The sequence below is a fragment of the Lonchura striata genome, chromosome 1 (assembly GCF_046129695.1).
Source record: "Lonchura striata isolate bLonStr1 chromosome 1, bLonStr1.mat, whole genome shotgun sequence".
Taxonomy (NCBI): Eukaryota; Metazoa; Chordata; class Aves; order Passeriformes; family Estrildidae; genus Lonchura; species Lonchura striata.
In genome coordinates, this window is record NC_134603.1 from 52,243,454 (window position 1) to 52,259,731 (window position 16,278).

A 16,278-nucleotide genomic window follows, 5' to 3' on the forward strand; every position below is an offset into this window, starting at 1 on the left:
TAATTTATGTTGTTCACATTAAAATTGCAATAATATGACTCTTAACTGCATGCATTCTCTAATATTTAACATCTCCAAGTTAACTCTTGAAGGGGCTACTGCACACAATTTACACTGAAAGATCATACATTCAAGTAATTCTTCCACAGAATCTGCATCAAAGTTCACTTGGCTAGTATTTTTACTAAGACCTTGTGCATGATGCTGGAAGGCAAAGAAAGTATGATGACCACAGTATGAACAAAGTCTTTGTGAAGAAAACCAATTTTCTGTTTTATACACTTCTCTGCTTATATAAAGCCATCCAGTATATTTATACTGCACATATTGCAGAACAGGCCACCTATCCTGAACATCTGACCAAATTTTGAATTAATCAACAGATCCTCCATCCTTAAACTGATAGTTTCAGGACTGAGATGAACAAAAAACCCAAATCCCAGCATAAATGAAACAATCTTGTTAACTTCTGACCTCAAGTTTAGAACTCTTTAACTCAGTGCTTGGCACCAGCACATCTGTAAGAAATGCTATCACCAATTTTTTTAAAAATCAGCAGAAACAATAATGTAAACTTGTTTCTATACCTGCATGAAAACCAGAAAGAAAAACAACCTAGAAAGTCATTAGCCATTTCTGTGGCCCCAGGTAAGTTAAATGCAAAACAAATTAAAAAAAAATAGTACAATACTAGAAAACAAAATTTAGTTATCACAGTATTTTGATCTAGATTTGTTTTGCCTTTATTAAGGCCAGATTTATTTTTTTGTCATGTCATTGCCATGCAGGCAATTTAACAAATGTAACCAACTGGCAATGTAATGTAGTGTTAGTATATAAACCAAAGGCACATTTTATTAATGAGTTAAATAAAATATTACTTCTTGTAATTCAGTAATTCTGTCTGGGAAGTTTTGTTTGAAAGATTTTGGCTTAGGGAACAGAAAAGCATGGAGGGAGTTTCTTGCTCTTGTTTGGGTTGAGCGTTCCGCAATGAGCCAGTTCTGCAGTGATGTGAGGTTGCATCTGGATGGGAATATTCAGCTGGAAAAAGATGCTTCTTTGATTAAGATTTCAAAGTTACAGACCTGAAACATTTCTGCAGCATTTAAAAAAAAATTCTTCCACAAGTGGAACTTGAATCTTATAAAACCATAAGCAATACCCAATATAGGAGTATTTCACTAACTTCTTTACCCATGTTCTTCATTTAAGCCACTGCATTCAGTATCTGTTATTGTCTAATACCAACCAGTCCACGTGGAGGAAATCAGATAGGAAACCTCAGATATCTTTTTAACATTACAATGTTGTCCTGCATCAGCACAGTCTGGCACTAAAAATGCAAATATATTAATTAACACTACCCTGAAAATGAAAGAAAATAAATGTATGTAGTCTCCTTTCATAATGTTAAATGTCAAGCTCTTTCTAATCCAAGGATATATTTCTCTGGCCCTATGGGTTCAATGATTTTTTTTTTTTTTTATTAAGTATATATTCTTTTTCATGAAAACATGTTTATTTTGGGGATTATTTCTTCATGGAATAACAACTCCTCAAAACTTAAAAACCACTGGAGGCATTCCATAGTAGTATCAGAAGCAAGTCAGCTTCCTCAACTGTCTTTATTACAATGGAGAAAAAGGTAAAGCTTGGGTTCTTAACCTTTATTTTTTGCATTTTTGTTATCTACAGGCATAAGTGAACTATACACTAGTATAGTTTCAGTAGGAATGTGGCAGTGCTTAAAGCATAAAACAAACTTACATTTTAAAATAGCAAGAAATTTAATTTCTAATACTTTTCAGGACTACTTTAGAACAACTGGCAGCTTTAACATATGTGCCTGTGCTATGAGAAATGTACATTTTTTCCAGATGTCAATGAGAGAGCAAATTACTATAAAGTACCTGAAAAGCTGACTTTTTTCGAGGCTCTTCCTCTTCTTTTTTTTCCTCTTCCTCTTCTTCTTCACTATCCGTCTCAAACAAATAATAATTTCCACTTCTGACCACTAAGTGAAACAAAATATTTTTTTACTTTTCTGAAAAGTTCTATTCTCAACTCCCCCAAGACCTATAACAGGTAGCCAGTCATTTAAAAATTCATAACCAGGAGAGGTGAAAACAGAGAAGAAGCAAGAGGTGAAAAGGTCTCAGGCCATTTATTTGATGTTAGTCTGCAATACTTTGGGCATGAATAAGAACTATACAAGAACTAAGGAAAGCATCCCTATAAGAAGAAAATGTAAAGAAAAGGATTGAAATTTATCAAGTTACAAGGTTACATTTTTAGAGAAAAATGACAATTAAGTCTGCATTTATTGGGGATTTAGGATTATTTGAGGGAGTAAAAAAAAGCCCAGCAGGTAAGTAAATGAACTTACGTGAACAGTACCACTGGACAAAAAATACAGAATTTCTCTTTAAAACACTGAGGGAATCCTTTAAACTAGGCAATGGGATAGTATTAGTTTGATGAGGTAATGAAAAACCCTGGCTTGTTTAAAACAAATGACTTGGATTCTATTAATATGATTGAAATGAGTTTCAATTTTTTGCCCATGGATTCAGAATGATTCTGAAACCTTGATACAGCATAGGTACACAGTGATTAAGCTAGGCCTTATATCCTTGAACAGAAGCAATGTTTTTATTTCACAGATGGCAACAGGCCTACATGAATAAACAAGGGAAACAAAAGAAATAAAAATAACATAATTAGCAAGAGAAAAATAAAAATCACAGCATTACATTCAGCAGTGAAAACTGGTAATTGCCACATTTAAGCTGAAATATTTGAATAAAGAGTTATTTAGATGAAAATTTGCAAAATCTGGATATATGAAGCAATATATATTTATATAAAATTGTATCTATCAATCATTACAGGTTTTTGGAAAGGTAACAGTTGTAATTCAATCATACCTTGAATTCTACACAGATCCTGTGTGCACAGATGATCACATATAACTATTTACAAACCTCAGGGTAAGACTGTGAAATTTGCCAGAACTGATCTTTGGATCATAACTTTGCCATCTAAAACTCTCTCACAGAGGGAATTTTGTGCTTCATGTGCCCACTTATGATTTTTAGCATCTACAATTGCCCTGCAGAGGGACAGAAAGTCCACTTCAGCCATTCCAATTGTTGCACTGAGGTGAAAAGAAAGTCTGGAAATTTCTTGTATGAAAGAAATGGATTTTTTGGTGCTGAGCCTTCCAAGAAGGCCCGTTTAAATGCATTGAAGAGACAAAAGTATTTTAAGAGCCAGCACTCTGCAGTTCTCTTTCATAAAATGGTATCTTGTAGTCAGCAACAGAAATTTTCAATTGCAGAAGATCAGCTGGATAAGGTTTGACATTAGGGAAAACCTCTATGGCTGTGCAGCTTTGTAAAGCTCAGAGTAGCACTCAGTCAGGCTTGGAATGTCTGATCTGGAAGCAAATAAAACTACATTGATCTCCCTACAAAATTTTTAGGTTAGGGACCCTCCAGCACAGCAGTTACATCCCTTTCACAGCTCAAGAGAGAGGTATGATTGAATAGCAATAATGCATTCTTGCACACATCAAAATGGAGCAAGTGGCGTGTCAGTCACCTACAAGGCTTCCTGAAGAGACCAAGTTCTACTAGCAACACAATTCATGGCCAGACTGGACTTGAGAGACTCCGCTTGTACTGCAAAATGTGGCTTCCTCCTACTGAGAAAAGGGACGTACAGGCTTTTTGTGGGATGAGATGGAGGAAGCAGAAGAGGAACCATGCAGGAGAAAGCATCTCATCATCTGCTTGTGCCCAAAGGGAAAGTGCTCCCCAGGACAGCTGAGGTCACCATCTTTTGCACTACATCAGACACCACTGTGTGACCCAGGAGAATCTAAGCATGTGGTCCTAACTCCTGCTGATCTTTGTGGGACCTCAAAAATAATCCACAAGCACAGGAGAAGCCACACCACCCTACAAGGGAGATTTTAAGTGACTGTCAATGAAGAAATCCTTACTGATATTTTTATCTGATTTACTCAGACCCAAATTCATGACTGTTTTAATTGCTATGATATACAAAATGAGGTCTCTTTCCGCACAATAAAATTATAACAAGTGATATAAAAATAACAATAAAAATCTAAATTTAAAACTTCAAGCTTGAGTGACTTCAATGTATGCATATATACACCCACAAAACCATTTGCTGAGATGAAGAATGGTGCAGAATGCTGCAGTTACAGAGGTGTTCCAAAAAGAATGAGTGTGGAATATCAGTCTATTCCCAGTCTGCATGCTTGTAAACACCTACTGTCAGTGCCATGCTTCACTGAGTATGGATGCAAGAAGGCACGTGGCAGGAAACTGCTACTTGTAGGGTCAAGGTCTGATGTTTCCCACAAGGTTTTGCATTATTGCAGTAAATAATTTCAAGAATGCTCACCAAAATGCAACTTGCCATCTAAGAACATTAAATAATGAGGATGAAATAAGTAAAAGCCAAAGTCAATATCTCTCTGTGCAATTCTTCTTACTACAAAACCAGTAGTGAATAAAGAAGAGACCATATCCAATTCCTTCAAAGTCATGATAGGTTGAAATTCTATAGAAAAAACTCACAAATTATAGTTTTAATCTGTTTTTTCATTGTTTTTCTAATGAAATTATGGGACAGGAATTTTATTTTCATAAGGCTTTTGAAAAGGATAGGTCTCTCTAAAGTGGCAATGTGCCCTTTAGAAAAATAAAAATAGAGGCACAGTTTACTTGTGACTTGATAGAAATAAAGATCCCATGTTTCGGTAAACACTGCTGGCAAATACATGTCTGCTGAATTTATAAATAAATACACATAGGTAATGAAGCAGTATGTAGAGGCGTAAGATTATGACTTGGAGTAGCTCTTAAAGTAAATGACCAAACACAATATAGACATTCATATTTTTAATGCATGAAGGGGGTTTAGGATGGATATCAGGAAGATTTTCACCCAGAGAGTGGTTGGGCACTGGAACAGGCTCCCCAGGGAAGTGGCCACAGCACCAGCCTGTCAGAGTTCAAGAAGTGTTTGGACAAAGCACTCAGCACACAGTGTGACTCTTGGGCATGGTCCTGTGCAGGGCCAGGAGCTGGACTGGATGATCCCCGATGGGTCCCTTCCAACTCAGCACATTCTGTGATCCTGTGTTTCTATGATTTAACTCTGATCAATGCCCTGCATTTAAGGTTTTTTTTTTTTCCATTTTCAGACATTACTAAACAGTTAATGTCTGATTTCATTCAAGAAACATCCAATTGAAGGACATCTGATTTGAGCTTGCAGCCTACTCAACTTTCCTGTTCTACCAAGTGCATAACATAGCAAAGAAGTCTATCATATGACTGGGCTAGGCTACAAACACATTAAAATATCATTATGCACCAATTATATGATTGACATTTTTGCTCTCACGTAAACACTAAAAAAATGGAAATACCAAAACAACAGGCATCAACAACACATTGAAGTGTCATCAGAGAGAGGGAGCTGAGCTCTACACAGCCTATTCTATGTCTTCCTGCCTTACTGTTCTGCTCAGATTGCTACAGTTGATACTAGAATGACTGATGAACCATAAAAAGATGCATGATATGTGTTTATGAAAAAGAAATTATGTATGATATGTGTTTATGAAAAAGAAATTATAACTAATCATAGAATGCCTTGTCAAAATTTCACATTCACATTGTTAAATATATTGAGCTCTGCAGTATTGGGGAGTTGCAACCTTTGAGGTCAAGACAGATTCTTTTCAGCACATGTTTATCTGATTTGCTATTTTTCTAACAATTGTCAAAGAATCATGAGCTAGCTATGCTTCCAACACACAGAAGTCCAAAATATAGTTAAATTATTTGAAGATTAGAAAGTAGAAATCACTTTTTTAAAAAAAACCCAAGCCTTCTATCAAGTCACAATCACAAAATCAGGCATAAAACAAAGAGGCTATGGGAATGCCTTCATTCTGGTCAAGGATATAAGGGTTAAATCCACATATTTGTAAGAGGATTGAGAAAACCTACTGGAAGCATGATCAACCCAAGGCCGCCACCACAGCTTTTTTTTGCCCTTGGCTTTCTCTTTGTCTGCATCTCCTAAAATAAAATATGTTCAAATATTAATTTTACAAAATGAGAAACATATTTCTTACACTGATTAATAATTTTAAATTTCTCTCAAAAGAGCTAAAATCTCCTGAGCACGTCAGATGTTAGGTCTACTGAGTACATTTAATATTAAAATAATTCAAAACTATGACTACTAAGCAGAAGTACTCTGATTTATGCAGTAGTTAAAACAGCATTCCACTCTAAAACAGCTGAAAAGTTTGGTTTAGTGTTTTAAAATATACTGTCACAGTTGATTGTAATTTAAAGAGGAAAAAAATTTCTCTCCTCTCAAATCCCCTTACGTTTCAGGCTCCAAATTTTTTTAAATCCAGTAAGTTCTGACCCCAGGTCAATGCTGGAAATGTGGCACTAGATAAGTATGATTTTATCTGTGTCCATGACTTTAAATAACATTTAAAATCACACAAACATTTTGGTGACTGAAAAAAACCCCAGAACAGCATCCAGCAAACATTTCTGGGAAAATGTTGGTGCTACCTATCTGTAAAACTGTTTTATAGATAATGATTTATACCAAAACAAACCTCTGACTCTTTTCAGCTCTTTGCCAACAGCCTGAAGTTAACCAAAAATATCCTCAAAGCAAGCCATTTTCGCTAAACCTTGTTATAGTACATAACACAGATTTTTTTTTTTTTGGTTGTTGTTGTTGTTGTTTGTTTGTTGGCTGAATCGAGCCTGAAACTGATACTCAGCTAACAATGTTGTTACATGCTGGTAGTTTTCAAGAAAAATTTATCATTTGTCCAACTAGCAGGTCTAGCAGATCCTTATGCAAATATGGTAAAGGAGTAGCTAATGGTACCTTCATCATCTTCTTCTGAAACCTTCCGAATCTCCGGCCCCTCTGAGGACTCCTGGTTCATGCTTAGCATCCTCTCTTTACCCTTCTTGTATTTTTGCTGCCTGGCTTTGATGCGATCCATTCTAGCAAAAGGAAAAATCTTGTTAGATTTACACCTCACCAACTCTGGAAAACAAGCATTAAACACTTGCATATACACACACATATTCCACACTGCTGTTAGTCCTACCCTTAAACAGAAGGAATTACATGGCTGGGAGGACCAAGCACAGATGTTCACTCTGTGTCAGTGAGAGCTGGATTTCCTGCTGTCATGACTGGTTTACTTTCTCCCACTCAACGATCATATTTTAAAGCACTGAGGAAAAAAAAAGGACTTCTACCTAATGCAGTGCTTTTCCTGAAACTTGCCACTCTGAACCAGGGATTTGGCTGTTCCTGCACTGTTTGTATTACATCTTCACCCTTTAAGATCATTTGTCTCAATGGACATCAGTGACAAATTGTGTCCCTTGGGGTCCAGTGCTATTTTTGCTGTCTGGGGATGAAGTGGGATCATCAAGTGTACCTTCAGCAAGTTTGCAGATGACACCCAGCTCTGTGGTGCTGTTGTCACAGCTGAAGGATGGGATGCATTTCAGAGGGATCTGGACAAGCTCAAGAAGCTGGTGTACAGGAACCTCATGAAGTTAAAACCAAATTCAAGGTGCTGCACCTGGGTCAGGGCAACTTCTGATATCAACACAAGCTGGGGCATGAACTGATTGAGAGCAGTCAGAGGAGGTGCTGATGGGTGAGAGGCTGGACATGAGCCTCAGTGGGCACTCCCAGCCCAGGAACCCAGCTGTGTCCCAGACTGCATCCAAACCAGATCAGGCAGGAGGCTGAGGGAGAGGATTCTGCACCTCTGCTCTCATGAGACTCCACCCACAGTGCTGCATCCAGCACAGGAAGGACTTGAACCTGTTGGAGAGAGTCCAGAGGAGGGCCAGAAAGGTGATTAGAGGATGAAGCACCTCTCCTATAAGGAAAGGTTGTGACAATTAGCGTTATTCAGCCTGAAGAAAAGGCTCTGGAGAGACCTTATTGCAGCAATTCAGTACTTGGAGAGAGATTACAGGAAAGATGGACCCAAACTTTTTTGCAGCCTGTTGTGAGGACAAGAGGCAATTGTTTTAAACAGAAGGAGGATTGCTTTAGATTGGCTACAAGGAAGATGCTTTTACAATGAGAGTGGTAAAACCTGGAGCAGGTTTCCCAGAGAGGTGGTGGGTGCTTCATCCCCAGACACATTCAAGGTCAGGCTGGATGGAGCTCTGAGCAAATCAGTCTCTTTGAAGATGTCCCTACTCATTACAGCGGGGTTGAACTAGGTGACCTTTAGATTTTTCCCTTCCAACTCAAACAATTCAATGATTATGGGATTCTATATAGGTAGAAAATAGAGTCCCTAAAATCTTTGATGATTCTTCTGCTACACAGGGTGGAAGAAACTGTTGTGAGTGGGCTTTGACGCTTGGTTAGGAAGCAGTTAGGGCTTTCCATACATCAGAGTGGAGGAGCTTTGAAACTTTTTTTTTGGAACTTTCTGCAGTTACCTAAGAAGCGTGCAAGAGAAACCGAAGTGACTTATGGGCTGTATAAAGAGAAAGGATCTCCAGGCCACTTGAACTGAATGCAAATATTTTCAGTGAAGGTAAACATATATTTTGCACTTAAACACTACAGGATGAACCACAAATAAAACAGAAAGAGCAGTCATGCAACAAATCTTCCGAGGAATACAGATAAGAGATATACAGAACAAAATTGTAATAATGGTAAAGCATTTCTATAAAAGAAAGTGCTGGATAAATATCAGAAGAGAGGGTTTCTATCAAAGAAAGTGCTAGATAAATACCAGTAATCAGTTAAATAGGTATATGCATATGCATAGAAATATGCATATATATATATATATGTGTATGTGTGTATATATATATAAATGTATTAAATACATACTGTCTTTTCAGTTGATCCATTGATTTTTTTTCCTCTTCAATTCTTGCCTTTACAGCCTTGACAATTGTAGCCTGAAAAAGCTCAGCACCCCTACATCAGAAATGGGATAGAGGAAAAGAGAAAGAAGAGGATATGTTACATGTTTCTAAGCTTTCCTTATGGCAAATAATCACAGAGAATTCTATGTTTCCTCTATACATGACCATCAAACAAAACGAATCCAGGGCCTGAAAGAAACAATCAGTTGCTCTAAAATAGTAACATCTTTACAGACAATAATTTCAAGCTCTGGGGCCAAATGTTGTGAATCCTACTCAGCCTGTATGTTCCTCTAGCATCTGCCCAAGAAATTCAGTTTCCAGTCCTCAAAACACAAAACATAAGTAGGTTCAAGGCTGAGGAAGAATTTCTTGCACATCCGCAGGATTTCTTTACAGTCATTTCAGCATTATAATCACCTCAATCTCCTGCCTCAGTCCTCCTGGAAGTTGTGAGCAAGTTTCAGCTTTATCCAGGGCCATGGTGAGCGTATATTGTTTCACTTTTACCCTCTGAAAACTATGGTGTTTTCAATCTGACATTACAAAGCCTTGAGCAAGTTTATGGTGTGCCAAAAGAATATGGCTTTCCACTCTATTACATTAGAAATGTAATCAGTTTCTTGATTTGAATGTTATGAGCATTCTTCCTAATTTACACATGAACCCTTAAGGCTCTTAAAAGAATCCAAAAGTCCCTCTCAAAGAAGTAGCCTATATCTAAAGCCTTTATTTTGTCAGAAATTCAGTAAGAAAAGCTATAATTTTAGAAGTCCACTCTTCATTTCTGGAAGCACATTTCCCTCTATAGGATGTATTTTGATATTCATGATTTTGCTTTATGCTGTTTTCACTGTGAACCCAGCACACCAAAAGAGGTATAAAATGAGTACAAAAATTCTATTATCCAGCATAATTGGGCATCAGCACTGAAATTCACTCCAGAACAAAAACCTAATGCAATGTGGCATGGAGGTGTAGGTCTTTTGGTAGCTCTCTTTACAGTGCTGAATTTTGTTTATTATAGGGAGCTAAACATGTCCCCTTCTTAACATGATCCCTGGAAGAGGAAGATAAAAAATACTTCGTTTTGTTACATGCAAGCCAAATTTTGCCCTGAAACACAGTCAGAAATCAATGTCTGTATGTCTTTTGAGGAAAAAAAAAAGCCACAATACATTTATTCCAATATTAACAAAAGTAATTTCTTGGAAACCTTATGGAAATTAAAAACAGTATTTCATTCCTCATCTGCCTTCATATTATAAACCAGAAGAATGTTTGTGCTAGTGATGGCTATGAGTGAATGCTTGTGGTGTAACAGGCCCAACAAGGCTAACACTTCCTTGCCAAACCTAGTCAGCGTTCAGTGATGTGACACTCCCCAAAAGTGCTCCCTTTTCCTCCCAAGCCAGATGTAAGAACTTTCCTGTCATCCCCCTCTTGCAACATTTATTGAGAAAGGATTTCTAAGGACAATTGCCCCAAACAGGCTCTGACAACAGAATGTTTTCTTTCCAAGACTTAGAAACTCTGGCATTTCTCTCATGCATATCAATGTTGAGAGAATGCTGCAACACAATTTCAGAGCTTTTAATAGGAGCAGCACATGGTATTTGGTAGAAAGAATTTTTTAATTTCTATTTGATTCTCAATTAATTTGTTTTCTTGTTTCAAAGCTGGGTTTTAAATTATGAATTTAGTATGGATTGTTTAAATCAATGTTAAAGGACTGTTTTGGTACTACCTATTGTAAACAGTTAAGTATTGCCGCCATGAGAGAATTGAGCTGTTTAATTTAATTTCTTTTAAATTTTCTTTTACCTTGATGCTAATATCTGAGAAGCTTTTATATCTGCAACCACATGAAGGAAGTAGTAACTCATGAAGACTCTTCTTTGCAGCAACAGGAAAGCAAAACATATACTGTCCCAAATGATTCCTGCTTCTCCACTGGGCAGTTTACAGTCTGGGTTGCTCGTTGCTGGAAAAAGACACCATCAGTGTAAAGAATGCTTTCATAATGTTTAATCAATTAAATAATCCTAGCCTTTAAAGTATTTGAATTCTTTTAGATTTTCCTAAAGAAAATTGTCATGCATTTCAATTTGAGGTATAGCATAATTTCTTTTACAACAAACTGAAAAGTTTCTGACAATGTGATGTCCCATGTGCTACTGTCCCACAAGTGAATTAATTAGAAGTGAACCATTTGCATATAAATTCACCCTACTTTAGTATGTACTTGAAAACAAAGAATGGAAAAGGCATATTTTTTTGTCACACTGAATTATTTGATTTCAGTGTTTCCTAAAATGGCATATATAATTTTTTTTCTCTTCTCTTCAGAGTGACTTTTTCTCTCATTTTTTAATTAATAACACTATCAACAGGAGAAATAAGTGGTTTATTTTTGTCAAAATGACTTTTTGACTGCCACCATCTAATATTTTTATTTTTCCTCTCCACAACTCTGTTCAATGCTCCTTTCCATTGCATAAGAGAAGAAATATTTGAAACCACAAAACTGCTTCCTTTGGGGTAGGAGGAGACAGGCAGAGAGGAAATCCCATTCCTCCTACCCCTAGATTTTGGCTTGGGCTATGTCTTTATTTCTTTATTCTCTGTAAGACAGTTCTCTTGGGGATATTAAAAAATTAAAACTGGGTTTTGTGGAGCTGGACTATAAACTCCATGGCCTATGCTGCCCTATAGAAGGCAGTAGAAGGACTCCAGGGACAGGCTCTGGCTCGAAGCTGGCTTTTCAAGCAAGCAAGCCAATCTAATAGCTCTGGAAGGTCAAACTCCAAGAACTTCAAAGCCTGCTGTGCCCAAACCCTGGAGGGGGGGGGTTTGAAAACCTGTGCCTAAGTTTCTGTTGCTGCCTAAAATGTTTTGGATAACACAAAAATTCCTGGACACCTTTAATCCTGTGATTTGCATCTTCATATTTACTTTCTTTTCCCCTATTCCACACTTTCCTATTAGGCTCAATCATGATGACCAGAATTTTGCTGCAGACTCACTAGACTGGAACAGCTCTTTAAATTCAGGAAAAAAACAAACCAAACCCAAAAAACAGACAAAAAAATGCCTGCAGGTGTTTTTAAACTGTTAATCCAGGACAAAGTGGAGACAATTTAATAGCTCTCTGAGATGTGAAAAGCTTTGCTCTCCGTACCTCATTCATCCCTTCTCTCACATCCATCCACAGACATTATCCACTCCATTCCTTTTAACACCCCATGAGAATAATCACAAGGAAAAAAATTCCTAAACTCTCTATGCATGCAGAAACATTACCACTTTCATGCCATTTCAGGGAGCTGAAGTGGTTTACCCTTTGAAGCACTGAACCCGGGTACACAGGGAGGAGTGGGAGCCCACACTGCACACAGGGCATGCAGCTGGGAAGAAGTGCCCTGTCCATGCAGTGATGGTGAGCTGACCTTTTAGCTCAAGATGTACAATAAACCAGAGCATCACATCACCTACATGTATGGGAAAATATGTTAATTTCCAATATCTGTGAATTGTTCATTTACAGCAAACGCTGGCTGCAGATTGATGTATGGGAATGTTGGTAGTTTTCTCTGTATACTTGTCCCCCTTGTTTCTGTGAAATATTTTCAATATTCTGTGTTGCTAATCAGTATAGGTCCAAGATTTTTCAAAAGGTAATACATCAAGGAAAGGCACAACTTAAATATGATTGTAAGGTGATTCTTTATTTATGGAAAACTATGGAGAAAAATAAGGTGTACTTACGAATATGGTAGCCTTTAACTGTACAAGCCAGGCTAAACGCCTGAATCACCCAGCAACTCTTCTCAATTAATGATTCAATATAGCCACATGCTCCTATCTGCAAAGTAAAAGGGCAGTTTCATATAACAAGACATAGCAGTAATAAGGATAAAAAAAATTGCATCTTTCTACATTATATGAGAAATAATACAGCCAAGGGCAGTCAAATTATTCTCATTACAAAAAGAGCTTGGAAGGAAGAGTGGCTTTACCAGTGACACACAAACTAGTCTTAGACAGGATTTTATTATTTGATTATTAGTGAGATAGGAGGTATGTGGGCCTTGTTTGTGTTTTTGCACAGAAAGGGACACGTCTGGCATACGATGCAATGTGGCAACTAAACAACTTGTATAAATCACTGACTTAATCTTGCAAACACACATGGACAAGTTTAAGACACATGTAGCTCCACTGAATTCCCGAGCATAAAATGAAGCACATATGTAAGTATTTAGAACATTTGCAAATTCAAACCACACATAAATCAATTTTATTTTAGTGTAGTGACTTAAATAAATGTAAAAAGAAAAAATCTGTTCTTTGCAGTCCAGCACTAAAACTGTTCAAAGTTAAAAAGCAACTGCCAGGAATAAATCTAAATTTATCTTGAAATTACTGGCTTGTCTTAATCACCTGTCAGTACCACTGCAAGAATACATATAGGAGAGTTAATTAATGCAAGAAAAATCTTTCATATTTTGCAGAAGAATTTGACATTTAATTATCAAATACATCTATTTCCACCTGAATTTCACACTAGTTCTAAAGGAAACAGGAATGGAGTTTGTAACTTTGTAGTCCACCTCACTAATTACATTACATCACACAACTACATCTTGTACTAGTTTGAAAATGCTTTATTTAAATAAATTCTCTAACTAAATATGCTCTACTTATCAACAGTATGACTAATTTTGCACTTCTTACTCATTTTTCACTCCACTTTTCATGAGACTTCTAAGGAGAGACTTCATTAGGCAAAGAGACCAGAACCTGGCCCTTTGAAAGTAGCTTGTGAGGTTTTACAGAGCTCAACTGAGCATATGGGTGCACATTTTCCTATGATGGATATGCACTGCCATTCCCTAGCAATGCTGAATTGAAATGGAGACTGCTTTGTGCTTGCAGAAAGCTGTAGTCCCAAAAAAGGATTTTTAATGACCACTCAACACACTGTGCACACTTCCAATGAAACAGAGGGCAGAGGAAAGGCAGCAGCTCCCTACCGACAGGATGTTCTTCATGGTGATCACGAAGACGTTGTAGGCAATCAGCCAGTCCCAGTAACGCAGAATGCTCCTAATGGGCTTCAGCAACAGGTCCCCACCAAAGAGAAGGAAATAGAAGCAGGCCACCAAGTAGCCCATACAGAATATGCTGATCCTTGTGGTTCCCGTGATGAAGATTATGGTAAGCACAAACCAGAAGAGGTAACTAAATATTATCACCTTATACATGTCTAAGTAGGACCTAGAAGTAAAACAAGGAGAAAAAGTTACATTTTTTTCTGAGGGCAATGCTATCTTTCCTCTTTCTGCACTACTGGCTGACACTTGTGCCCAAGGTCTTCTGGCCGTCCTCACACCTCAATATTTGTGCAGGCACTCGACACCTACAGTAAGGGGGTTTGGTTCATGCATGGGACTGCCCAGTTCATCCATTTCACTCCAGCTCCTTCCTGTACATAAGCACCTTACTACACCTGGTCAGGGTGACGTGCTTGCTTCAGGATCAAGCCTTGTGCCATGGAAGGGAGGAAAACCTGTTCTCACCAAAATTCACAGTAGAGGGATATTATCTGCAATGCCATATATGAGATCTAAAGGCTGTCTGAGATCATATTACAAGAAGTCTGAGAAATAGTATAGCAAATCTATTTTAAAAAGCTAACTGCAGTACGCCACTGCAAACAATTCCATATTTATTGATAACTTCTAGGGAATTCAGCCTGGTCAATGACTAGTTTTCATAAACAGCTGCAAAAAATATCTTTCTCTAATGGAGATCAACTGCAAAATTTTGAGGGGCAAAAGGTTTATACAGAACAGAAATGTGATAGAATTTACTGAAATGTTTTCCAGGAAGCTCTGAGAAGGAGCTATCTGAAATCAGCCTGGCCCACAGTGAGAAAGAGAGAGAAACAATTTGGTGTTTTCAGATTCCTTAAAACATTGACTTAGTATTGACTCAGCGAGCTTTCAAACAAGAATATCTGCCAAAGGCAATACCAAATACTACATATAGTTAAACACTGCAAAACCAACTAATTCTTAGTTTCCTCCTGTTTATAATGTTTTGATTCCAAATCTGTGTTTTCAGAGTCTGTTCACCCAGGCTGTGTAACTACATTTGTCAGGAAACCAGGCAGGGAGACAGAGTTACAGGAGTGCACATATACCTAAGCCAAACCATGCAGGAAGTAAATGAACTAAATGCACTGTATGAAGCCACATAAAAAGGCCCCTGCTGCTTGATGTTCTCAGGCTCAGAACTTTCTAGGAGTATGTATTTATAGTCTTACATTTATAGGCCTGTATTACACATTTTACCGGAGAGGCATTTAATGAAAGGTAGAAAGAAAGCTCCTTTATGTTTATTTACCGCAAATATTTAAGAAATTTGTCAACTACTGCCTGTGAAATCTGAAAATATAATGACTTTGGAGATGTTACTAGGTTCTGGGTGATAAAACATTAACAAAGAATCAATATGCCCTGGGACAATGAAGAAGATATCAGTTGAAGAGGTCTTCATTAACTTGATGTACACCAGAAATGGTGCTCTCATTGTTTCTCCAGAAAATAATACTCTGTTTGTTATTATTTTAATAATAATTTTTGGTGTGTGGAATGGCTAGGAACAGATCACTTTCCTGACAGTGCTCTATTTCAAAAGGCTTGTCCTTTGCTACCAACAAAATGCATCAATATATTTTGAGAAAAGCCAAAAATAGAATCAAATTGATCCAAAAACCAGCAATGTCTTAATACTCTTCAATAAAAATGAACTCTGACTCCTAGAGACAACCAGGACTGTCTCAATCCAAACTTCCCAGCATATTCATGTGGAATTTGCTTCAGTCATAGTCAGCAGCAGGTATCACTCTTAAATTAAAACTTCTGGAAATTAGAGAGAATATTAAAAGGAAGACAATAATCAAACTATTTCTTCACTATAATGGTAGCCATTTGATACATTTTAACAGTCATCTAAAATATTAAATGCACCTGTTCTTTTTATATCCAAAATATACATTAAATATAATAGCCTTGGGCATCTCTAAAGCAACCAAACAACAAAACCACATGTAATGGAAAAAATTTGCAGAAGGGAGGAGGCACTACAACTGTGTCAAGTGACAAATGATGTAGTCCTTTAAGATGGAAAGCATTTATAGCTGTGCAGTTACAAGCAAATCCAACAATAAAAATGGCTCCCAAGAATTCATCTTGGAGTGGAC

The 16,278-nt window shown here is 37.2% G+C and overlaps 1 protein-coding gene across 1 annotated transcript in view; it reads right to left on the bottom strand.

Annotated features, from left to right (window-relative positions):
• The window catches only part of PIEZO2 (piezo type mechanosensitive ion channel component 2), a 283,328-nt gene that overhangs the window by 38,202 nt on the left and 228,848 nt on the right, over window positions 1-16,278 (bottom strand). The window contains exons 28-34 of the mRNA XM_077784376.1: window positions 14,045-14,288; window positions 12,777-12,873; window positions 10,833-10,992; window positions 8,971-9,060; window positions 6,970-7,091; window positions 6,057-6,128; window positions 1,914-2,017 (exon numbers count right to left, since the gene is read on the bottom strand). Of these exons, the coding sequence (XP_077640502.1) occupies window positions 1,914-2,017; window positions 6,057-6,128; window positions 6,970-7,091; window positions 8,971-9,060; window positions 10,833-10,992; window positions 12,777-12,873; window positions 14,045-14,288 (889 nt within the window). The remainder of the gene's footprint in view (window positions 1-1,913; window positions 2,018-6,056; window positions 6,129-6,969; window positions 7,092-8,970; window positions 9,061-10,832; window positions 10,993-12,776; window positions 12,874-14,044; window positions 14,289-16,278) is intronic.